Source organism: Triticum aestivum, chromosome 7D (genome assembly GCF_018294505.1).
Source record: "Triticum aestivum cultivar Chinese Spring chromosome 7D, IWGSC CS RefSeq v2.1, whole genome shotgun sequence".
Classification (NCBI taxonomy): Eukaryota; Viridiplantae; Streptophyta; class Magnoliopsida; order Poales; family Poaceae; genus Triticum; species Triticum aestivum.
This window is the reverse complement of record NC_057814.1, coordinates 3,138,168-3,164,328: the sequence shown is the minus strand read 5'-3', so window position 1 is coordinate 3,164,328 and position 26,161 is coordinate 3,138,168. Positions and strand designations below refer to the sequence as shown.

The window sequence follows — 26,161 nt, the reverse complement described above, 5'->3', positions numbered from 1 at the left end:
TGTGTCAGGGTTAGACGGGACAGGGTACCTGGCTGGGTAGCAATGCCACCAGGTGTTGCGGTGGGCCCTCGTACGCTTGTGGAAGAGTGGTGGCAGGCGCAGGCACGCGGCTCCGGGGTGTGCCCCCCTCACGGGCGTCGCTGCCGCCGTGTCCTGAAGGGGGAAACGGCCACGTCGGCATGACACGAAGGGAATCTTGGGGTGGGTTGGGCCGGGATGGTGTTCGGGGGTGTAGCTATGGGCTGTGCCATGAAAACTAGGTGAAAAGGTCCACCGGTCAAACCCTGTCCGGCGAAAGTCAAAGGGCCAGATCCGGCGGTCATCTTTGTTAGGGTTAGACGGGACGGGGTACCTGGGGCGGTAGCAATGCCTAGACTATCTTCTCAAAGCAACGATATTATTCAATGATTATATCTTATGTCGAAAGTTGATCTATATGTTGTCATCAATTACCAAAAAAGGAGCATAAAAGTGAAACTAATTGCCAGGTGGTTTGGTAATTCATAAAAACATATGCATCATCGAATTAATGCCTACTCAAAGAATATTTCATAAAATTTCAATTAGGTATGGCTATGGTATGTGAATGTAGACCCCTCAAATTGCAAAGGACATGGATTCGCAAAAGCTTCACGACTCTACATTTTGATTAAGTGATCCAAGATCACATTGACTCCATAGGAAAACCAATACTATTAAAAGGGAATGAGGTTTTGATCATGGACTATCTGCTCAAGTGCTTAGAGATATTGCTCCAAAACCCTTAGCCACACCCTAACCTTCTTCTCTGTCCAAAACCCTAAAGTCAAACTCAGTCCCACCGACACACTCATACCCAGACTCACAGAGATATACTTGACATAGCCACTGCCTAAACCCTAACAACTCTGAAAGATCATGGATGTCGCCTAGAGGGGGGTGAATAGGCGCTTTAAAATAATTACGGTTTAGGCAAATGCGGAATAAACCTAATGGTTAATTTGACAAGCACAAAACCTAAAACAACTAGGCTCACCTATGTGCACCAACAACTTATGCTAAGCAAGATAAACAACTATGTGATAGCAAGATATATAACATGAAACACTATGGCTATCACAAAGTAAAGTGCATAAGTAAAAGGGCTCGGGTAAGAGATAACCGAGGCACGTGGAGACGACGATGTATCCCGAAGTTCACACCCTTGCGGATGCTAATCTCCGTTTGGAGCGGTGTGGAGGCACAATGCTCCCCAAGAAGCCACTAGGGCCACCGTAATCTCCTCACGCCCTCGCACAATGCAAGATGCCGTGATTCCACTAAGGGACCCTTGAGGGCGGTCACCGAACCCGTACAAATGGCAACCCTTGGGGGCGGTCACCGGTACCCGTCAACTTGCTCGGGGCGATCTCCACAACCTAATTGGAGACCCCGACGCTTGTCCGGAGCTTTACACCACAATGATTGAGCTCCGAACGCCACCAAGGTTGGGGCTATCTCCACAACCTAATTGGAGGCTCCCAACGACACCACGAAGCTTCACCACAATGGAATATGGCTCCGAGGTGACCTCAACCGTCTAGGGCGCCCAAGCACCCAAGAGGAACAAGCTCAAGGGTACCAAGCACCCAAGAGTAACAAGCTCAAGGGTACCAAGAACCCAAGAGTAATAAGCTTCTCAACTTGTAACTTTCACGTATCACCGTGGAGAACTCAAACCGATGCACCAAATGCAATGGCAAGGGCACACGGAGTGCCCAAGTCCTTCTCTCCCAAATCCCACCAAAGCAACTAATGCTAGGGAGGAAAGTGAGAGGAAGAACAAGAAGGAGAACACCAAGAACTCCAAGATCTAGATCCAAGGGGTTCCCCTCACATAGAGGAGAAAGTGATTGGTGGGAATGTGGATCTAGATCTCCTCTCTCTTTTCCCTCAAAAACTAGCAAGCTCGAAGAAGGTCAAAAATGGGGGAAGAACACGAGCTTAAAGGATAAGGTTGAATGGGGAAGAAGACCCCCTTTTATAGGAGCTCCCGAATCCAACCGTTATGTGCTCTGTCCGCGCACGAGCGGTACTACCGCTCAGGGGAGCGGTACTACCGCCCGGGCGGTAGAACACAGAGAGCGGAGCAAAAACAGAGGGCGAGGCAGGGCTGTATGAGCGGCACTACCGCTGGAGCCAGCGGTACTACCGCTGGCCGCAGCGGTACTGCCGCTTGGCCCAGCGGTACTAGGGGCGGTGGTAGCCGCGGTACTACCGCACACGAGCGGTACTACCGCTCCTACTGCTGCTACTACTGCCGCTGAACCCGACACGAGAAAACCACGTCTCGAGTCGAGGCGGTACCAGCGTGGAACCGGAGCCGTACCTACCGCTTATGGCCATAGGCGGTACTACCGCTGTGGGACAGCGGTACTGCCGCTTGTGGTGATACGTGGTACTGCCGCTCCGGTCCAGCGGTACTACCGCTGGCGCCAACCTTATGCCAAGTCCACGAAAACAAGTACACTCCAAGGAAAACCAGAACTGCCATAACTTCTGCAAATGAGCTCCAAATTGAGCAAACTCAAGCTTGTTGGATGGAGGAAGATGAGTAGCATCAAAACACTCCATCAGAGAAGTGAACACTCCATCAGAGAAGAACCGGCATAACCTCCAACATCGAAAACATCATAGAAGATGCATGTGAACTCCGTTTTCGATGAACTCAAGCTTGTCATCAAGATGACCATAAGCTCTAAGGCTCACAAAGAGAATCAAACAAGAACCAAGAAATATGATGCAAGGATGCAATGGTTTGAGGTCTCTACGAATGATACGATCAAGCTACTCATCGAGAGCCCCCCTTGATAGTACGACAAACGATCCTATAACCCGGTCTCCCAACTACCACCATGAGACCGGTAAAAGAGAAAACCTATCAAGGGCAAACCTTTGCCTTGCACATGATCCACTTGAGCTAGATGATGACGATCTTCTCCTCCTCAAGGTGGACCACCTTTCTTGATTGCGTTGGGTCGATGGAGACTAGTTGATTGCTCCCCCATACTCCACTATGGGTGAGCCACTCTTTGGCACATCTTCACAAGTCCATTGACACCACAATGGATGGCAAGCTTCAAGCACTTGATCTCTTCGTGATGCTCCACTTGAACTTGCACACGCCAATCTTGATGACGATCACCACTTGATGTCATCCTTTCCATGGGTTGTATGATATCTTCCTCTTGACGCAAGCCCATGGACACGTACCTAACCCCACATAGAACTCTCACATAGACCATGGGTTAGTACACAAAGTGCAATGGACAATGCTTACCATACCATGGGATCACATGATCCCTCTCGGTACATCTTCTACGCTTTGTGAGTTGATCAACTTGATTCACTCTTGACTTACTCTTGATCAACCTTGAATCTTTCCAACTCTCTTTATTTGGATGATGTCTTGAAGGTAAACATGAATGATCACACAATCTTCTTCTTCAAGACATGCTTGCAATAAGCTCAACACTCACATGACCAATCTTTGGATAATTCCTTAATAGCACCTTGGTCAACTCATAAACTCCTTGAAACCAACACATGGACTTCAAGAAAAGCCTATGGACAAATCCTTCAAATATAACTCAAGGCAACCATTAGACCATAAAGATTGTCATCAATTACCAAAACCAAACATGGGGGCACCGCATGTTCTTTCAAACTCGGTCTCACCGAGATGACATTCGGTCCCACTAAAGAGCACTTGCCAACCTTATGTTGCCTATCAATTTCACTTCTGAATTTCTGAGTGGTTCTGATCAGTGTCACGAAGTGTTGATCCCGCGGCGGGTGCCTATATATGGTGGAGGTGCGGCATACGGTTTCAGTTGATCGCTTCGGCACCATCGCTAGGGATTTGCATGTGTTGCAAGTAGCCAAATCCACTCGCCGCCGATTGTGTGATCGGACCTAGTAGTCCGTCACACAGTATTCCTCCTGCACGCACCGATACTGTTAGAGGTGATGCACTTGTGCCACTCTAGCAAACATGTTTGTGGGATCCAATCATCTACGTGGGAGATCGGGGAGAAGACGACTCTTGAGACGTGCTGTCTCAATTCTACTTCCGTTGCACGCCACTGCGCGTCGAGTGGTAACGATCAGTGATCCATCTCCCGTAGCATGTTCCTAGTTGATCTGCGCATAGGAAAAAATTATATTGCAACCGATGCACCTAGCTTAACCCAGCATGAATTTCATCCAGTTTGTTGAAAAAGAGTTATAAATGTATGCGGCTACGTTTGGATGGCGGCCTCCCGCATTCGTGTCCGCTGACTGGTCCCCCCTGTCTGCCGACGTATGCGGGAGAAAATTTGCGGGTCGCCATTGAAGATGCTCTTATGATACTATATCATAATAAATTCTACGCTACTATGTATCATACCTCGCAATAAATGACACCACCTATGATATTTCTCTATGATACTATGCACTACCAACGTAGAATCATACACTAGTATCATACATATGATACTAGTATATCTTCGCATTGGTCGGGCATCAACATTAACAAATCAAGATCGGAAGAGGCCGCCACTCAATTGGCATGGCCGACTTCAAAGAACCATGCGAGCTCAAGGAGCTCGGCAATTATTTTCCAGGGAGATATAAGAACTGGTCAAGAATTCGTCAAGCTTATAGAAGACGACGCGCCCACATCGGCCTGGCCAAAACTAGCCGAGGTCAAAGACCAGTCGATTGTCTACTCATGGTGTTACGGTCTAGAGGTGCCTCACCATACCAGAAGCTGACCCATGGCCCCCTATGTCGGTTCCCTCCTCGGGCCGTTAGTCTGGCCTGTGGGACCTCTAGAAGTAAGGATCCGAATGACTTGACGTCCAATACAAGGAAGTTGGCATGTGTGGAGGACTCCTCCACCACCTAAGCCAACTTGGACATTTGTAAACCTGGGCCTCAGCGTCCTTTATAAGATGAGGCTGGGCTAGTCGATTGGGCACCTACAATCTGACCCATTGATAGCCATTGTACTCCGTACACCCCTATGCATCAATACAATATTAAATGGAGTAGGTTTTACCTCCACTGTAAGGGCCTGTACCTGGGTAACCCGAGCTCCTTGTTTCCCGTATGATCTTTCCAGCTAGTTGCGGTACTCTATCGATGGGTCTGCGAGAATCTACTCTGTTAGAATACATTCAGTCATGGATGTAAACCGACCTGATGATATAAAGGCTCGGTGGTGGTTTAAGTCTAGTGGACTCTAGAGATTACCTAAAGTCTCTTTGTTTCCTATTCCTCTAATCGATGTAATTGCTGCTCCTTATAAACACGAAGGCGTCCCTGCCTAGCGGCATACGTTTCCACCCATCGCTCCCACGAGCGCTTACATGGTATTAGAGCCAGTTAGCCCGTATGGCTCCTTCTTCCTCCTCCGTTTCCCACATCCTCAATCAGCAGGTCTCTGAAAAGCTCACAAGGGAGAATTATGTCTTGTGTAAAGCGCAAGTCCTGCCCCCAATTCGTGGTGCCATGCTTGCTGGTTATCTAGATGGGTCGCTTCAGGCGCCGGAGAAAACCATCACCACTACCACGGATGGGGTAAGTCAGGAAGCCGTCAATCCAGCCTATGCCCAATGGCTTTCTCAAGATCACCAAGTCCTGGGGTACGTGTTCAATTCCCTCTCGAAGGAAGTATTTTGCCGAGTGCCGCAGAACTTTGGGCTGCCCTTGAGCAAATGTTCTTTTCTCAGTCTCGTGCTCGCACAATCAACATCAGAATGGCCATGGCCAACATGCAGAAAGGGAGTATGTCTGCTGCAGATTATTACTCCAAGATGAAGGCCCTTGCGGATGAACTTGCATCTGCAGGCAAAAAGATTGATGACGATCTGATTTCTTACCTTTTGGCGGGGCTGGACATTGAATACAATCCATTGGTGGCTTCCGTTCTTGGGAGACCAACAGCTGATCCAATTACCCTCAATGAATTGTATGCACAACTCCTCAGCTATGACACACGCAGGGAGATTCTCCAATCTGGTGGCACCGGTAGACCTGGATTTCAAGTCAATTCTGCTCGCCGAGGTCGTGGCGGGTTTGGACAGTGTGGTCGTGCAGGAGGCCGCACAGGACGCTGTGGTGGTCGTGGTGCCCACCACAGTGCAGCAAGCCGTGGTGGTGGCCGTGGAGGAGGCTGTGGTGGAGGTCATGGTGGCTATGGTCGCGATCGTCAGGGAGAATCGTCCACCGTGATCTGCCAAGTCTGCTCGAAGCCCAATCATACCGCCCAAGATTGTTGGTATCAGTTTGATCCTGACTACATGCCTGATGAAACTCGCCAAGCTGCTTCTGCAATAACATCTTATGGAATTGATACAAACTGGTATCTTGACTCTGGAGCCACTGATCATATCACTGGAGAGCTCAACAAATTAACTAGTCGAGAACGTTACAACGGCCACGACAAGGTTCATGCTGCAAACGGAGCAGATATGGAAATTAGTCACATTGGTAGCACTACTATTCATTCCCAGAAACACAAACTTCATCTCCATAATATTTTGCATGTTCCCGAGGCGAAGAAAAGTTTGGCCTCCGCTCATAAAATTGCTATTGACAACAAAGCCTTTGTTGAAATTCATCCTGAATTTTTTGTTGTCAAGGATCAGGTCACGAGGGAGGCTCTTCTTCGCGGTAGATGTCATGGCGGTCTCTATCCCTTCAAGTCATCAGCCTACTTGCCAATAAAGCAAGTTTATGGTGCCACTAAGCCATCATCTACACGGTGGCATTATCGCCTAGGACATCCATCTCCGAGGATAGTTCAAAAAAATTATAAATAAAAATGAGCTTCCTTGCTCAAGTGACTCTAGAATTGAGTTAATTTGTGATGCTTGTCAACAAGCTAAAAGTCATCAACTTCCATACCCCACATCTACTAGTACTTCAAGCTCACCTTTAGAACTTGTGTTTTCCGATGTGTGGGGACCAGCACCATGTTCTGTTGGTAGAAACACTTATTATGTGAGCTTCATCGATGACTTCAGCAAGTACACGTGGATTTATCTTCTCAAGAAACGTTCTGATGTGTTCTCTATTTTCTTGAACTTTCAGAAACTTGTTGAACGTAGACTCGGTAAGAAAATTCTTACCATGCAAACCGATTGGGGAGGTGAATATCAAAAACTAAATACCTTTTTTCAAAACATAGGGACCTCATACTCACCAACAAAACGGGTCAGCCGAGCGAAAACACAGGCACATAGTTGAAGTTGGATTGTCTCTTCTAGCTCAAGCATCTATGCCACTTAAATTTTGGGATGAAGCATTTCTCACCGCCACATATCTCATCAATATTGTGCCTAGTAAAGTCATCAATTGTCAAACACCTATTGAGCGTCTCTTTCTTACCAAGCCAGACTACTCATTTCTCAGAATATTTGGGTGTGCATGTTGGCCACACCTACGTCCTTACAACTCCCGCAAACTTGAATTTCGCTCAAAACAATGCATTTTTCTTGGTTATAGTCCTCAACACAAAGGCTACAAATGTCTCGACATCTCCACTGGTCGTGTATATATTTCACGAGATGTGGTCTTTGATGAGTCATTTTTTCCTTTCAAAAATCTTCACCCCAATGCTGGTGCCCGTTTACGCCAAGAAATTCTCCTTTTACCTCCTATCCTTGCCAATCCCAAAATTCCCGGGGATGAAGTAGTAGGTGCTGACCAAGTGACTAACGACCATACTGACCATGTCTCTCGAAGTGTTGATTCTGGTGTGCAGGTAACAGAAAGCAATGCAAATACTGGAAGAAATATTGAAGAAAGCATAGCAAACAACAGTCATAGCGACACACACGGAGCTGCTGAAAATCCAGGTGGCAATCCCGGGGAGGATCCGCCTTCCTCTGGCAGCATGGGATCCTAAGAGGATTCTCCCGCTCAAGCCACGCGATCCGAGGCCGCGTGCCGCGTCCCACATGCCCGGCAACAAATCCTCCTCACTCCACACGCCCACCAACTCCCCGCTCCGGTTTCAGCGCTCCCCAATCAAGACTGTGTCACGAGACCCAAGAACCACCTCTCCTGATTCGGGCGCATCTGTTTTGGCCCAGTCAAATGACAGCTCCAGTTCGAATATCTCAAGTGGTCAGGCCGATCAAGATAGTGCCCAGAATTCTGTCTCCTCCGGATCTTCTTTGCCTAGTGATCATGTGCCAGCCTCTGCTCCACAACGTATACAAACTCGATTTCAACAAGGCATTATACAGCCAAAAAAGTTGTACCCTGGAATGATTCGGTATGGAAATCTATGTTCTACAGGAGAACCTCAGTCTCTCTCTGAAGCTCTTGATGATGAGAATTGGCGGCGTGCTATGGATGGAGAATACATGGCGCTACAAAAAATGAGACATGGCATCTTGTTCCTCTACCCCAATGTAAAAATATAATTGATTGCAAATGGGTCTTCCGTGTGAAGAGAAAAGCAGATGGCTCCATTGATAGATATAAGGCTCGCCTTGTTGCGAAAGGGCTTAAACAAAGATATGGTTTAGATTATGAAGATACCTTCAGCCCAGTGGTTAAAGCAGCCACCATTTGTCTTGTTCTCGCTATTGGTGTTTCTCGTGGATGGTGTCTCCATCAACTTGATGTTCAAAATGCTTTCCTTCATGGTATTCTAGAAGAAGAAGTCTATCTTCGGCAACCTCCTGGATATGAAAGCACCAAAACGCCACATTTTGTTTGCAAGCTTAACAAAGCACTTTATGGTCTTAAGCAAGCGCCTCGAGCATGGTTTTCACGGCTGAGCATAAAGTTGCAACAGCTCGGTTTCAAACCCTCTAAATTTGATACATCATTGTTCATCTTTAGAAAAGGAGGTGTCACCATTTTTGTTCTACTCTACGTTGATGATATTATTGTAACAAGCTCCTCACAAGATGTTGTGCAAGCTCTTCTTCATGACTTACGGACAGATTTTGCTATCAAAGATTTGGGAGAATTACATTATTTTTTGGGCATCGAAGTACGGCGGAAAAATGATGAGCTACTTCTTACCCAAACCAGGTATGCCAAAGAGCTACATCAACGAGTCAATATGGTAAATTGCAAGCCTTGTTCAACTCCATTGTCTGCAACAGAAAAATTATCTGCTCATGAGGGAGAACCTCTAAATACTGAAGATTCGACAAGGTATAGGAGTGTTGTGGGAGCATTACAATATTTAACTCTCACACGTCCTGATCTTGCTTTCTCAGTCAATAAAGTCTACCAGTTTTTGCATGCACCCACTAATGCTCACTGGACAGCTGTGGAATGTATCTTAAGATACATCTAGGGATCCATTGAATTCGGTATAACATTCAGAAAATCTTCATCTCTATTAGTTAGCGGATTCTCGGATGCAGATTGGGCCGGTTGCACGGATCACAGAATATCCACGGGAGGCTTTGCTGTCTTTCTAGGCCCAAATCTAATCTCATGGAGTGCAAGAAAACAAGCTACAGTGTCAAGATCCAGCACAGAAGTAGAGTATAAATCCCTAGCTAATGTTAAAGCTGAAATCATTTGGGTTCAATCCCTACTGAAGGAACTTGGAATTCCTCAACTCAGAGTACCTTGTTTGTGGTGTGATAATCTTGGTGCTACTTACCTATCAGCTAATCCAGTCTTTCATGCAAGAACCAAGCACATTGAAATAGATTTCCACTTTGTCAGAGAAAGAGTGGCTCAAAAGATGCTTGAGATACACTTTATTCCCTCCAAAGATCAAGTGGCTGATGGCTTTACCAAAGCTTTACCTGTGAGACTCCTGGAAGAATTTAGACGCAATCTCAACTTAGGAAGTTGACATTGAGGGGGCGTGTTAGAATACATTGAGTCATGGATGTAAACCGACCTGATGATATAAAGGCTCGGTGGTGGTTTATGTTAGTGGACTCAGAGATTACCTTAAGTCTCTTCGTTTCCTATTCCTGTAACCGATGTAATTGCTGCTCCTTATAAACAAGAAGGCGTCCCTGCCTAGCGGCATACGTTTCCACCCATCGCTCCCACGAGCGCTTACATACTCAACATCGAGGGATAGATTGTAGGATGCCTATCGACTAGCCTGGACTTGGCGTATCTAAGGCCTAGGATTACAAGGATCCTAGTCGGCTAAGGCAGTTGAAACTCCTCATTACGCCCGATTTCCCTGTCTTGGACGCCAAGTCGCTAGACTCCTACCTTCTAGTAGGTCATAGGCGGGGTTGATGGCCAGGGCCGTGTAGCGACCAAGGGGGCCTCGGGCCGGCCTGCTGGGCTGATTTTCGATGTCATGAGGCACCCCCTAGACCGCAACACCAGCAATGAGAAAGTGTAATATAATCCCTTCGTCCCAAAATAAGTGTCGTGGCTTTAGTTCAAATTTGGACAAATTTGTTGTGGCTTTAGTTCAAATTTGGGATGAGGGAGCATGAAGAAAACAAATTGTGATGTGATTGCAACATAGGAACTGCAATATATCAAGTGATAATTTAGCAGAATAAGACAACACAAACGTTGGTACAAGTCTCAATGTTAACAATCAATTCTTTGCGAACAAGTTCTGAATGAAAAAAAATATTATCACGTAGCCTATAAATGCACCAAAGTTTTAAAGCTAATACTTGATGTATTGCAGTTCAAATCTAGCAGCACAAATATGGGAAAATGCAAATACAACAGTAAATAACAAATCTAGCAGCACAAATGTGCCAGTCACCCCGCTAGTTTATTCAAAAGGAAGGAATGATTCACAATTCTCCTACTGGGCATATACCGGAACAAAGCGCATTCCAGAATCCAGGTTTTTTTGTGCATTCTTCCTCAAGCATAAGGACAATTTCCCCAGCTGTGGGTCTTTTGTTAGGTACAAGCTCTGTGCATTGGACCCCTATCTTAATGCATCCCTTCACTTGTTGGATGCAGATGGCGTCCAGCGATGGGTATTTTGCTGCAATATGGGAACCTTTGAGCCAAGATTCACGCACCTATTCAGTCGGAACAAGGAACTGCATTCAGATCTATAAACTGGGACCAATGTGAGAGGGTGTAACATCGGCGAGGTATTCTTACGTTAGTAATAAAGGACACGGGGGACCCGTTGTCATTAGAGGGGCACTTTTCTCCAGTCACGATCTCCATGATTAGAATGCCCAGACTGTAAATGTCTGACTTTGTTGACATTTTAGTCAGTTCAATGTGCTCCGGTGCAAGGTATCCCCTGCGAGAAAGCAGCAACATTGATAAATAAGAATATTACACATACCAACATATATTGCTAAAATGTGCTAAGTAAACTCGACCAACGCAGGGCAGCCTATTGGTATCTTGTAGGGGGCAAAAGCCTAAGAAACCCCATTTCTATAACAGGTGGGACTGAATCCGGTACAGTAAGGGCACTGACAGTACAAAACGACCACTCAGTTCTTAACAGTGAGAGCAAGATTCAACACTATGAATGGACCATACTGCGATGCCGATCTAGAAGCGACGGTGTTGGCTTCGACGGCGGCGGCGGTCGGCCCTGCCTCGGGCCACGGGCGGCTGCGGCGACGGCGGCGCGATGCGGTCTTCGGCGGCATGTCATCTGGCTTTAGATCGGCGGCGGCACGATGCGGTCTTCGGCGGCATGTCATCTGGCTTTAGATCGGCGGCGGCGTCGAGGGCCTGGTGGACTGCTTGGCGGCACCCATGGCAGATCTGTTCTGGCCGGTGTAGCCAGTGGTGGTGGTCATCTTCTTCGTCGGCGGTGGCCGGCCAGAAGCTTGGTGATCGGATCTCGAGATCCATCATCTAGTCCCGGCTGCGAGTTGGGGAGACATGGTTGCCGGTGAAAACCGAGCCGACGGCAGGCGATGGCGGCGTTCTACGCCGTTACCTTGATGAAGGCATCGTCGTGTAACTATTGTCGACCCACTCGTGCTGCTCCGGGGGAAACCCTAGGATCTGGTGTTCCAGATCGGACGATGGCGGCATTGCGGTGTCATTTCTCTCTTGGGAGCATCGTTTGTGGAGCAGCGCTGGAAGTCAGAGGCAGGAGGTGGAGCGGCTTTGTCTTGCACGGAGCTTCGGTGGAGATGTCAAGCCATCCTGACCGACAGGTGCTACGCTTGGTCATGCCTGGTCGGCAGGTGCTACGCACGACAGATCTTCCAAGGACTTCAAGCTGTGTCGGCTGGTGATACTTGGCAGCATGGTGCTGAGGTGTATCAGTGGCGACCGCGACGTGTTCAGTTGTTTGCTCGCAGGGAGAAGGTACCGTTGGGCGCCGTGGTGGCGTTGACGATAGCTGGACCGAGCAAGGTTGATGCATCAGTACAGTTCTTAAGATGAAGTGGTGGCAGTTGGCGGCGGCGGCCTCTGAGAGCACGCCGGACCAGTGTGTGCCCCAGACCCGGGAAGTGGCTAGGTTGGGGTCTCAGGTCTTAAATGTTAGGCTTGGCTGCGATGTCTGTTTGGTATTAGGCCCAGGCTATCTGCGCCCCTTCATCAACTGGATAGGTGTAGCGACAGTTTGTTGCTTAGACGGCGGCTTTAGTCTTATTCTTGTATTGATTTTGTAAGGTTTTGGAAGAATAATTAATAAAGTGGCCGTATGCATCGTCCAGATGCAGAGGCCGGTGGTCATCCTCCTTTTCTAAAAAAAATGCCATTCCTACGTTTGACAACATTCATAGAAGTCGCTCTTTTCTGCTTCTCCATAGGCAGAGTGAATTTCGATTGCGAATGCTGGTCTATATCACTGTTTGTCAAAATTCTGTGTTTATGCAACTGGGAGACTCGCATGTGTCCTTGCATGCTGTGCCACATGCTGCATGTGCAAGTACGTACTCCATCTGTAATCTGAAATGATCGATTGACTACAGACGAGTGACCGTGTGCTTACCAGGATCCTACAACCTTTGTATTGTATATCTGAGTCGGGTCTGCAGCGAAGATCCTTGATAGACCGCAACACCCAACCTTCGGGAGCATGTCATTATCCAGCCATATATTACCTGCTGTTATGCCCATGTGGACATCTTTACATTCTTCATGTAGGTACTGCAAAACCTTGCATATGTCTTGTATTATTCGGTAACGTTCTTCCCAAGGATGTTGTGTGAGAGATTGGTCTATAAGAACAATGTTACTTGATTATACTTTGAGCAAAAGTGCAAAAACTCATCAGTGGACAAATAAAAAATGTTGAGAATGGTACGAGGTAGAGTTTTCTTACCACCAAAAATTTTCCTGTCCAGACTACCGTTCTGCAAAAGCTCGTAACAGAGCAACCTCTTACTCGCTGCTTCAACTGTTTCATCACAGTAACCCTTAAGTTGTAGAATATTTTTGTGCTCGAATCTCAGACCATTTACCACCAGGTTAAACTGGGTCTCTGATGGTCTCCTATGCTCTTTCAGTTTGATCACAATCATCTCTTCCCCATCCACACGTGTACCCTGTCCAGCTTATCGATTTTAAACTGGGCTTCGCCCACAAAAAGGAAAAAGGTCAAGTCCTAATTATACCTCATAAACAGCACCAAAGATACTTTCACCATGTAGTTGCTTTTCGGAAAATTTATTGGTGATGTCCTCGAACTCTTTGAACGATATCATCCTTACTTCTCTATCAGGTGGACCCTTTTTCATGACAAATGGTTAAATGGTTAGATTTAACATAAAAGTAAAATAAAAAGTTGTCTTTTGGAGATAATTGACCATGAACTCAACCTCTTTTATACCATTGAACCACCGGTGGAGTGGAAATACTGTAATAATTAGAAAGTAAATTTATTTGAATGAGTTGTATACTGAATTATTTTTGATGATTTCTTTGTTTTAATCCATATTTTGCATGAAAATAAAATTAATTGTGCTACACAACGTTCAGGAGAATTAGCATGTCCAATTGTAGGCATACCAATGAGCTGGAAGATTCTGCCTCAAGAAAATGTATTATGTGCTCAATAGTTGGTCTTCGTTGAGGTAGTTCCTCTGTGCACCGTAGCCCTATGCTTATCCAACTATCGACCTGTTGGTGAAGACTCTCTTCGAGTAATGGGTACCTAGATGCAACATATGAATTTTGATTTCTATCTTCACGGACCTGGGAAATTGGAAGAGGCAGCTACGATTAGATTTGTATGCCCTTTAACCACGAGAAACACTTAAGAGGAACTACTACACACATGAGTACAATATTACTATCTTTTGTTCATTCTTTACTCAAGTACTATAACATTGCAACCATAGTCACTAGTAGAAAACAGAGCTTTGGTCACAGCGCAATATACACATTAGTCCCGGTTGCATTACGAACCGGGACTAATGTGAGCATTAGTCCCGGTTTGAGTGGCTAAAGGCATTAGTCCCGGTTTTGAGACACGAACCGGGACAAAAGGGCATCGCACCCTTTAGTCCCGGGTCTTGTCTCAAGACTAAAGGGCCCATTTCTCAAACTCTACCCCCCCCCCCCTTATCGCCATTTCGGTTTTGAAAAAAACAAAAGAAAATGATAAAAACTTCAAAAAATAAAATCCTTCGAGATGTAGTTATATTACTACATCTACTAGTTAGGAAAATTTAAAAACTTAAATTTGAACATGTTTTGCAAAAAAGTGTCATGAAAAAGTAAAACGGCTATAACTTTTGCATACAATGTCGGAAAAAAAACATATAATATATCAAATGTTCTGCACGAAAAGTAAAACGTAGGCCTGTTTGCAAATTTTTAGAATCATCAAATTCTAAAAGGAAAAAAGATATGCTCAAATTTCAGTTTTTTTATTTTGGTTAAATCTGGTCAAACTATGGTCAAACTACTTATTCAAGAAGTATTAGTGTTACTACATAATTATTCAAGAATATTAGTGTTACTAAATAATAATTTCATTTTTTTGAATTTTGGTCAAATCTTGTCAAACTATGGTCAAACTGTGATCAAACTACTTACTCAAGAAATATTAGTGTTACTAAATAATTATTATTTTTTAGAATAATAGTTTCAAACTTAAACAGTGAAACTTGACTTCATGCTCAAGCTAAACTCCTAGGGATTAATAGGATTGACATCTTACTATTGTCAGGAAAACAACAAGTGCAGACTTGGAAACGAGGGGAAATAGAACCCGGAAGTTAAGCATGCTCAGGCCGGAGTAGTGAAAGGATGGGTCCGGAGTAGTGAAAGGATGGGTGACCCGCCGGGAAGTTAGATGATTTGGAATGATGAGGGGTGATTAGAGATTAGATGTTAAATTGAGTAGTGACGAGGGGTGATTAGAGATTAAATTGTAAAATAATTCAGAAATTTGAAAATCAGAAAAATATTCAAAAAAAATTCGTAAAATTTCCACGTGGAGGGCCTTTAGTCCCGGTTCGTATAAGAACCAGGACTAAAGGGGGGGCCTTTAGTACCGACCCTTTAGTCCCGGTTCCAGAACCGGGACTAAAGGCCCTCTAGAACCGGGACAAATGGTCCTTTTTCTACTAGTGAGTTGATATTAATAGATTTTGAGAAGACATATAGCAACATCTATTTTGGATGTAAAGTATACTAGAATATAGAAGACTTGGGCTCCGTTGAGGTCACGAGAATTTGAAACATGGGGATAGAAAAAGATTCAAGAATAAGAGACCAATGTAGGTGGAAATGTTTGCAAATAAAAGAGGTTAAAAGTTATCTCAAGATCATCTAGTAATATGCATTTACAAACGACGACTTAAAACAAGAATAATGTCATGTATATGAGAGTGCAAGGACTAGTTGCAGTGATGTTGATAGTTGAGGGTATAGATCAAGCAATAAGAGTTAAAATAGGAATACGAGGATGCTAGGGGAACCAAATTGGAATACTCTTGCCATAAAAAGTTATATAAACATTGTTAAAATATGTGTCGATTATTAGGTGTACGAGTTGTGTTACAGTTTGACTTGTAATTAGCGGCGGGTTAGGTGTTTGAGTCAGACACGTGTAACCTGGGACTATTATATATAGTCACTATGGGTAGGCAAAATACACAAGACATATGTTGTAGGCTAAGATAGAGATCACGAGATGGACATTTCGGACGCCCATGGCAGAGGTGTCCGGTGCAGCCGTGGGCGAGGGTGGTTGGTGCGCCATCTGGTGTCCTAGGAGGGCTTATTGTCGATTGTATCATGTGATTTGGCAAATGGGGAGGTGCACACCTAATCATGCCCCGGGGGTGTAGCAATGTTGGTAAACCTCGTTAACAAACTCGGTGTTGTTGCTCGTACTTGTGTGATTGTTTGTCCTCGATGGATCGATGTGCGCCTCAAATTATTCTAACAAACATGTATATCAAATTGTGAAGATCATCTTACCTTGTCAACATAACACTGGCCTGAGTATTCGATGTAAGGGGGACTCCTCCCTGTTATAACCTCTAATATAAGAACTCCCAAACTGTATATATCTGCCTTGGGTGTAATTTCGCGGCGGCCTATGGTTTCTGGCGCCATGTATCCACTGTATGATAACATTTTTATAGGTTAGTGCAGAATGAAAACATCAAGAATGAAAAAATTCCTAGAGAGGGACATTGGTAATTGAAGAGAAATGTTTTGGAGATTATGTTTCTCTCTAAATTAGGCCACAGCCATACTGATCAGTTTTTAATACATGTTTGTTGGGTTTTTTATATAGATTAGAAGCATCAAGGAATATTATTTTGCGCAAAGGTCTTAACTTTTTCAAAAAAAGTAAGTATTGCATATATATATAACAGAAAAAATTGGCTACTTGAATATACAGAACATAGGGCTGCTTTTGGTGCCCTCTCTCATTTGAGCGATGGTGCTTTACCTTGATCCAACAGCAAAAGCCGTAATGTGAGCTTGTGTTTCAGGGACGATCCTTGATAGACCGAAATCTCCTAGTTTTGGAACCATGTCATCATCTAGCAAGATGTTGGCAGGTTTTAGATCCCTATGGACAATGGGAGCATCTAGACATCCATAGTGAAGGTAGTGTAGGCCCTCACAAATGCCCTTTATCAACGTATGACGAGTTTTCCAATCTAGTTCAGGCGAATTGGCTGCACCAAGAAATTAATTGAGGTGATAAGAAACAAACTTAATGTAGGGAAGAAACTACCTTGCATTATCCTACCTTTCCACATCTTGTCCTCTAGACTCCCGTTTGACAAAAACTCGTAACAGAGCAAACTCTCTGTCATGTCCACTAATGTGTATTCGCCTGGTTTGCTTTCATGAGACCTTGGTACGTGTATTGTCTCTTCACAGTAGCCGATAAGTTGTACTATATTTTTGTGCTCAAGATTCTTAAGATGCTCCTCGCTCTCAATCTGTTTCCGTTGGTTTGCTAAATAATGGTCGAGTTTCTTCACTGCTACTGCTTCCCCATTTTTAAGCATTCCCTGCTCAACCTCCCTTATTATTAATACTGAACCTGGAGTTGTTAACATTTAAAAGGGCAATGATTAGTTAACCGTACCTTATAAACAACACCGAAGGCACCTTTACCAATTTCTTCTGAGAAATCATTCGTGATTACTTGCAACTCCTTGAATGACATCTTCCATACTTTGGGGTCATCAAAGCCCTAATATTAGATAACACAAAAGATATTTCAGGCAAGTAAAAGTTGATAAAGGCACCGCTTCTAATCTAAAAATTGACTAGAGTAAATGACAAATTTTAGCCCATAAAATTTGTCTTGGTTTTTGCCACATTTTACCCCTTTCTACATATGTGACACAACATTCTGATTTGTTCCCAGAATTGTTGCCAAGTAAGAATCACATGGGATACTTATCCCATTCGGCACTAACTTCACAGTATGGCAGAGAATTTTGGGGAAACAAATCAGAAAATTGGTAAGTAGTGTGACAAACCTGAAGAAATAGGGTAAAATATTTAAAAATAAAAGTCTTAATGGGGTAACCAGTATCGCAACAAGAATTTTAGGGGATAAAAAGTGACATTTACTCAGTTGACTATGATGGAAATTCCATAAGAAAATTGTTAATAGCAAGAGTTTCCCGACTAAGATGACGATTGTGAGGGTTCAAGTAAGGTGGCAAAATTGATAAATTTGACCTATGGACAAAATCAAATCACAGAATGAACTGCCCGTGAAACTATTTCACACGGCTGACCTTTTTGTGTGACGCCCGACACGAAGGCGCCACACTACACTGTGCAACGCCTGACAGATGGGCGCTACACGCCTGGCCAGCGTCGCACCCATGTGATCCGAAAATTACTAAGTCAGTGTGCAGCGCCTGAGAGCTAGGCGCCACACTATACAGTGTAGCGCCTAGCTTCTAGGCGTTGCACTAGTGGTTACTTCATTTTATAGTGCAGCGCCTGAGAGCTAGGCGCCACACTATACAGTGCAGCGTCTAGCTCTTAGACTCTGCACATTGACTTAACAATTTTTAGGCAGTCTGAGGTGCAACGCTGGCCAGGCGTGTAGCGCCTATCTGTGAGGCATTGCACAGTGTAGTGTGGCGCCTTCATGTCGGGCGTCACACAAAAAGGTCAGCTGCGTGAAATAGTTTTACGGGCAGTTCATTCTGTGATTTGATTTCGTTCACAGGTCAAATTTGTTAAATTTGTCAAGTAAGGTTCGCTGCCATCCTCTTGCTGACTTCGTTTCATGAGGCCCTTATTGCTAACCCGACCTACCACAAAGGAGGACGTAAAGGAGATTGACCAAGCAAGATAATTTATTCCCTGGTGCAAAGCTCCGTTGTATACAATTCATTGTTGAGGGGACATACTTTATAATCTTTGTAAAAGAATATAATTTGAGACTACACTTTATGGTCATACTATTTCCATCACGACATAGGCTCTCGCCCCTTTTATATATAAAGGCATAAATGGACGAACCGATACAACGTGGTGGGAAAACCCTCGTACCCAGCTCTTGAGACAACCACCTCCGGCCGAGGGGTAGCGACGACCAGGAAGGGAGACCACAGGGACATGTCTATAGAATGGGAGATCACTGGATTCACCCCTCGCCAGAGACGAGAACGCACGACGTGATGGAAAAAGGCAAATCCGACACCATCGGCCAACTCCATCCAAGAGGGGCCAGGGGTCCACCATGACGCCATCTAGAGGGTGATGAAGCAGGCACTACTAGAAAAAAGACTGTTAGTGGCGCACCAGTTTTTGCTATTAATTACGCACTATAGGTGCGCCACTATTAACACGCCACTAGTAATAAATAGTAATGGCGCCATTAGTATCCCAGATAATAGTGGCGCACCACATAGTGCGCCATTACTATGCCTAGAAGTGCGCCATTACTATCTGACTTAGTAATGGCGCACCACATAGAAGTGCGCCATTACTAACAATTTTTTTTAAAAAAAATTAGAATATTTTTTCAATTATTTTTTAAAAAAAATTCATTTTTTTCTTAATCTCGGGCCAATATGCTTAATCTCAAGTCAAATCGCACTCCATGGTCAAACTTCCCGGAAGGTCACCCATCCTCACACTACTCCATCCTCACACTACTCCAGCCCAATCACGCTTAACTTCAGAGTTCTATCCAACCCCAGCACCAGCTCACTTAACAGGCACTTGTTGATATATATCTCTCATATCAATCCTATTAAACCTTGTTGATGTCTAGGACTTTGTTCATGTTCATGAGTGTGATGAAATTTTGAAAAAATATTTCAAACTTCCCGATCATATTACGTATCATATTTAACATTTTTTTCAAAAAAAAAAATTGAAACCAATTTTTTCTGTTACTAGTGGCGCACGTAGCAAATGGTGCGCCATTACTAAGTTTGAATTTTTTTCCATTTCCCCCCTCTAGATCTTAAAAGCCCCGTATCTTTTATTCTGTTAGGTTTTTGGGATTCTAAACATCTTCAACGGGGTTCCCCCGGTTGAATTTGGATGTAATTTTTCGAGTAGATGATTTTTCATATAAAAACTTTTTAATCCGAGTTCGTATGCAAAAGTTATGCCCATTTTACTAAATTCCAGAGAGATTTTGCAAATAAAGTCGGAATTCATATTTGTAAATTTTCTCAACAACTAGACCCCATATCACATGGGAAACTTATTTTCTTTTATTTTTTTGACATTTCCATCATTTTCTTTTTTTTTAAACTGAAAAGACGGTCAGGGGGGGTGCATTTGGTGTATGACTTGGTCAAAGTTAGTAATGGTGCACTTTGTATAGGTGCGTCATTACTAAGTTTGACATAGTAATGGCGTACCTATGTAGAGTGCGCCATAATAAGTTTGACATAGTAATGGCGCACCTATGTAGAGTGCGCCATTACTAAGTTTGACCAAGGTTTAACCCAGTCATACACATAGTTATGGCGCACTTTGTAACGGTGCGCCATTACTATGTCAATTTAGTAATGGCGCACCTATAGAAAATGCGCCATTACTATGTGTATGACTGGGTCAAATCTTGGTCAAACTTAGTAATGACGCACTTTTCACCTGGTGCGCCATTACTGTTTTGGTTACTAATGGCGCACCTACACATGGTGCGCCACTGCTATATAGCAGTGACGCACCACATGTATAGTGCGCCATTATTGTCCATATTAGCTATAGCCGTTTTTCTAGTAGTGAGGGTGCCACTGGCATCATAAGGGGACCCATAACAATGCCCCCCCCCACACTTTGAGGGAAGCGACAACTGTAAGTGCAGCTGTTGCCGGTGTTGAAGCGCAGAGCTTTTGATCGGATCCTCACAAGTGACACCCGCAGACTCAAGACCAGGGGATTGCAACCGATGAAGCTCCAACGACATAGCACCACCCGCAACCACTCCCACTTGCTACCCACATAGCCAAGGGGAGACACCACCACCGCTGCTATGCTGCCAACCGCAAAGGCACTCGTGTGGCCTCACCATCCAAGGCCTCCGCCTTGGTATCCAAGACGGGCTCACCAGCACCATTGAAGCATCTGGACGGCCTCAGACCAGGCAGTACAACACGGACAGCGTCAGAGCGGAACCACCGTCGGTCAAGACCAGGCATTCCAGATGTCGGTCCATCTGAAGGGAGCCCAACTATGTCCAGGGGCGCAGATCATTGGGGTTTGTCGGCATCGTCGCCGGGTAGCCCAAGTAGGTTGGCCGCCCGCATGGAGAGGGCTTTGCCTGACGGTACGAACCGATGACGATGAGGATGGGGGAGGAGGGTGGGTGTGGCTAAACCGGCGGTGTGCTAGGTTTTTTCGGTCATCTGTGGGGATGGTGCCGGAGGGAGAGGACAAAAGGGGAACACGAGGATGATCACAGTGGTTCCGTTGAGCCGGCCTAAAGGTTGCCGCCGATGCATGGACACAATACCTGTCTTGACGTATATATGTGGAATTTTAATTTGTCAACTCTTTGTTTAATATATACAAGTGGGGAAGCTCTCCCCCCTTGTGAGTTTATTAACGTAAAAGATCCTCCTAAAGAAAATACAGTACATGCAGGTCATGATGATTCATATTGTACCTCATGAGTTTCAGTCTTGTTCAGTATAATAGTGATATCTACTATATGGGGCCTTTTGTGCAGATCAATCTCCATACAGTTCAGTGCTATCTCAGTGCATCTCTCCACTTGTTGGCAATATGCATCAAGTGTGGAACCCCTGAATATTAGTCGCAACCTGTTCCTCCAGTTTCCACGTACCTGTGTAATCGGCATGTAAGCAAGACTGAGTGTAGTGTAAGATATGTTAAAAAAATGATTACTGATCTCTATGAAGTTCAAATTATGGTTTCTTACTAAATCAATGAAGTCCTGGCGAGGCATTTCGAGGCATTTGGAACGTCCAGTGGATCCCGCGACTATCTCTAGCATTACAACACCAATGCTGTATATGTCGCATTTTAGTGAAATTTGGCCGTCATACCTGTATTCTGGTGACACGTATGCACTGCATCCCAAATAATGACTTTTTAGGAAAGCACATTTTCATTGATTCAAAAAAGATACTCACTTCATTTTAATATATAAGGTCCAGACGCATATCAAGAGTCAAATTTTACCAAATAAATATGGGTTTATGCACCACAAAAGTTACATGATTTAGTTCGTATTCGGAAGAATGTTTTTATTGGTATGATTTTTTGTCACATGATTCAAAGTGGTCGCTTGCCTTATAAACTTGAATGGATGGAGTACATTCACACGATGCATTGGACTTACACTGTTGTTTTAGCCAACACTGTATTGCGGGACACTTCACGGTGGAACAACCTGGACAAACCATCTGAAAGTTTGGGCTCCATATATTTATCCAGTAGTATGTTATCAGGCTTTATGTTCAAATGGCAAAATGGTGGATTCTGCCCATGAAGATATTCCAAACCATCGCATGTCCCCTTGATAATTTTATAACGGGTGGGCCAGTCAAGGCCATTGTAGTCATCTGCACAAGTAAACAACAGTGTATGAGGTATAACAAGTGTCCAACATAGTTTCTCTCGAATCACTATATATTTAAATGAATATAATATATTCATCACAAGGATGCAGAGGGCGAGAATTTCAATCTGCTTTAAAAGTAATTACTTCATACACAAAGTTGGCAAGCAGACTCATCTTGTTCATGTCTTGCAGGACGCGAATCGGTCCCGGCAGCCGGACTTGGCAACGACAAATTAGTCTAGCATAGAGCCTGAGTGTGTCGGCAAGCGGGAAGAGGGAGCTGAGCAGGTTACATGAGTGGATGGGCTGGTAGGCGGGCAAACCCTTGGGGCGCTGCTCCCGGAGACGTTAGTTAATTGAAAAACCAAGGGTTCTTTCTAGACACGGCTAAGCGCTGACTTGGCACAAAGCACATATGGCATTTCATGAAGCACCTTATGCGCATCTCCATGACCGCGGAACCCCGCACCTACGGCTGCATATGACATTGTGGCCGACTAGGGGCTAGCCCCGCCACTGCAATGGATGCCATTCCACCGATGCCGCCTCGGCCACACTCTTGCATGGCGTCCACGATATCGTGGGGCAGCGAGGAGGCGATGGGCGCGACAGAGTTTCCAATCGAGGCTCGACTTCTCCATGTGGACATTTCTGCGGCGCCAGGACGAGGCAGTGGGCCATGGCATGCTCATGTGATGATTGAACACGCACTACGCGCTCTTCCACTGCACCGACCACCCACTGTTCAGGATGCGTGCCGACGCCAAGCGCCGCAACCACTACGGTGCGGGCAAAGCCCTTCCAAGGCTTGGGAGCCTCCACGCCTATTAGAGCAAGCATAAGCCACCTCCTACTCCACTGCATGTTTGCGCATGAGGTTTGGACTGCGATACTCCATTCATTGGGAAAGCCAGATTGGATGCCATCAGTAGAGGACAGACTCTCGGAATGGTGCACAAGCAAGGGAGCCAGTGGGAAACACAGGAGGACGAACAATGCTTTGTTCATTCTAGTCATGTGGGAGATATGAAAACATCGGAATGCAATTGTTTTCGAGGAGCCACACCATCAAAGAACTATGTCATCCTCGGGATCACGGAGGAGGGGCACACTTGGAAGCAAGCGGGATTACTTAAAGGAGACCTCAGTAGATTCTTTAACGATGTGGAAGGGTGGGCTAGTGCGGCAGGTTAGCATAGGGGTAGACGAGTGGAGGTGGTGATGGTGTACATGTAATTAAACTCTTGTAACACTATCGTGAAGGGGCTCTTCACCCCGTTCCTTCTTTATAATATAGTACGCACTCTCGTGCGTATTCGAGAAAAAAAATGAGGTGGCCTGTTTTTGTGCCATATTTCCTCAAATTTATCAAGCTTATGTACTGGATTTAACGATCCGAAGAAATCTTCTACCGCATGGCAACTTCCTGTAGCACTGCTGAAATCTACTCATTGAACTAGAAAGACAAATAGGTATCTTGACATGGTAATTAGTATAGTTTAAGTGGAGAATTATCGTACCGGAAAGAAGTAGCCGGAGGCTTCCATTGTCACAATATTCCAGGACGAGTGCCCTTTCTATTACTTCGGCACAAACAGTTTCTCCCTTGTACTCTGCATAACGATGCCTTATTTCATTGCAGTAGCCGACTAGCCTTACAATGTTCTTATGCTGAACCTTATCAAGCTCATCAAGTCCAAGATGAAACTGCTTGTCATCATTTCGAGTTAAGTTATAGAGCTTCTTTACAGCAAACTCCTCTTCATTCGAAGCGCCCTGATCAAGATCTACTATCAGTTCTCATTACAACCGTATTTGTGTCACAAATTAAAGGGTAGTATCCTTTCTTGGGCAAGAAAAAAAAACGTAATTATCTAGCTTTTCTTTTGTTTTTTTGTTATTGCGTTATTTCACAATAAACGAGGTGGGTGTGGTATAAAGTTGTCAACCTCTTGCAATTGCGGGAGACAAAATAGGTGCACGTATATTGCTTGACACATCCCACGATATATTGACTATACTTATGCACAGATGTCATGTTCAGAAAAATGAAGCATACGTGTTGTCAATCTTACCTTATAAACTACTCCATATGTGCCTTCACCAATTCTTCGCTGATCCGAAAAAGTATCTGTAATTTCTTTCAACCATTCATGATTTAAATAGAGAATGTTTTCCTTCTGCTGGTACAAAAACTTCTGGTCATGAGCAAATTAAGGTATAGGATAACCACTTTTAAGGAAAGTAGTAGCATTCTACGTACCACCGTCATGTTTTGCGTACCCCTTCTCCTGTACTGTCTCGACTTTCTTTTTTCTTTTTGAAAGGAACTGTCTCAACCTTTTGGAAGAAGCGCCACAGGCAGATGTATTGATTGTGCATATATATGATATCAAAAGAATTATGATTCCAACATGAGAGAACTGATAGCCATCTTATTACAAATTAGAGCCCACAATGCTAGTCAGGATCTAGACGCCTATATATATCCCAGCTCGACAAAATATCATAGATAGATATACAGCAATAGGAGAAATGAGAGAACAATAAATTTAATGGTGAAAGGCATAAAAATGGCAACGAAGGCACAGAGACGAATTAAGCTACTAGTACATACAGTAATATGCAACAAATTGATACCGCAAAGTGTCAGTACTAACCTGGACCCAGAGTGGTAGCTCGCTCGAGGTGCTGGTGCTCTGGACCGAAGAGGATGTGATGACTGATGGGAGCGGGAGAAAGATGATGTATGGATGGACCTTAATAAGAGGAGCTGGATCGGGGGGCAGATCATCGACTTGACTCATTAGATTAGACGACTCAGTTGCTAGCTGCTTGGTCAACACACATAGTAGCTGTTAATTACCGTCGGTGGCTACATGACAAAACCTACTACAACCAAGCTTATTAGTTAATTAGATGCATGCGATGCATGCATGTTACCGTTACCAGGACAATGTCAAAGGAACCTCGCGGGAAAAAAAAGGACAGAGTCAATGGAAGAACGTAACGCGATGTCAGAATAATCAGTAAACTCGTTGGTGCCACTGCTCTGCGCGTTATCCGATCTGCCTCACGCCGCCCCAGCATCCATGCACGTTAGGGGAGCCATGCTTCCCACTTGCTCAAACGTCAGAACCCGCAGGAGTTCATATTGCAGATCTACTCTTGATCGGCTGAAAAGTCGCTCCCGCCCACTTGCTTGCTATACCGATCGTTCAGTCTAAGTTCGTTTTTCTTTTGTGGTGGTTTTCGAGGGGATTCCAGTTAAAATAAAGTGTGAATCTGTATACAATTATTCGTCCACCAATGCTTTTATAGCATGGCTAACGTTGGCCCAGTCCCGGCGTCAAGTACTTCCAACGACCGGCGATACGAGTGATGACAAACGAAGCTGGCTGACGAATTACCTTACGCCGAGATGCACCGTAGCACAAAGCTAATCTCTTAGCAATCGATCTGTCTGGACGTGTATGTAGTATACTAGTACGAACGAGCACCTCTAGCCGGAATCTCAACTTGATCTAGCTAGCTCACGTAGATAGCACAACACACAGAATCGATTGTTTGATGGCCGCAGGCTCCTGTCGAGCCTGTTGACTTTGTATTGATTTTCTCACGGTACAAGTTACAAGCTGGGGCTACACGGGTATATATTAGCTACCTAGCCAATACTGATCCTATTTGGTGTCGTGTCTAACTCTAAACCTACACGGACACATATATGCACTTGTTGCAATCGTACACATATGG

The 26,161-nt window shown here is 44.7% G+C and overlaps 1 protein-coding gene and 1 pseudogene across 2 annotated transcripts; one reads left to right on the top strand and one right to left on the bottom strand.

Annotated features, from left to right (window-relative positions):
* The first annotated feature begins 5,855 nt into the window (after window positions 1-5,855).
* On the top strand, window positions 5,856-6,000 carry LOC123171721 (uncharacterized; annotated as a pseudogene).
* Window positions 6,001-10,590: 4,590 nt separating this feature from the next.
* Window positions 10,591-26,017, bottom strand: LOC123167770 (G-type lectin S-receptor-like serine/threonine-protein kinase At1g61480). Of its 2 annotated transcripts, none has more exons than XM_044585634.1 (17): window positions 25,069-26,017; window positions 24,672-24,748; window positions 24,484-24,588; window positions 23,929-24,184; window positions 22,187-22,409; window positions 21,764-21,914; window positions 21,488-21,667; window positions 17,477-17,584; window positions 17,132-17,399; window positions 16,826-17,057; window positions 16,345-16,489; window positions 13,921-14,106; window positions 13,527-13,640; window positions 13,235-13,457; window positions 12,902-13,130; window positions 11,089-11,236; window positions 10,591-11,003 (listed from the first exon to the last, which is right to left on the bottom strand). In XM_044585634.1, exons 2-17 carry the CDS (start codon window positions 24,678-24,680, stop codon window positions 10,767-10,769), a joined length of 2,814 nt encoding a protein of 937 aa, XP_044441569.1. In that variant the 5' UTR covers window positions 24,681-24,748; window positions 25,069-26,017; the 3' UTR covers window positions 10,591-10,766. The 2 variants fall into 2 exon arrangements, with proteins under 2 accessions (XP_044441569.1, XP_044441570.1); XM_044585635.1 differs by having other exon boundaries at window positions 10,711-10,966.
* Between the last annotated feature and the right edge of the window lie 144 nt (window positions 26,018-26,161).

What these genes read in the sequence shown, in the direction of transcription:
- LOC123167770 (XM_044585634.1), bottom strand. An exon ending in GTGTTGGCTAAAACAACAGT is followed by an intron (nt 21,915 to 22,186) that starts GTAAGTCCAATG and finishes TTTGGGATGCAG; the next exon opens with TGCATACGTGTCACCAGAAT. An exon ending in AGAGGACAAGATGTGGAAAG is followed by an intron (nt 17,058 to 17,131) that starts GTAGGATAATGC and finishes TTCTTGGTGCAG; the next exon opens with CCAATTCGCCTGAACTAGAT.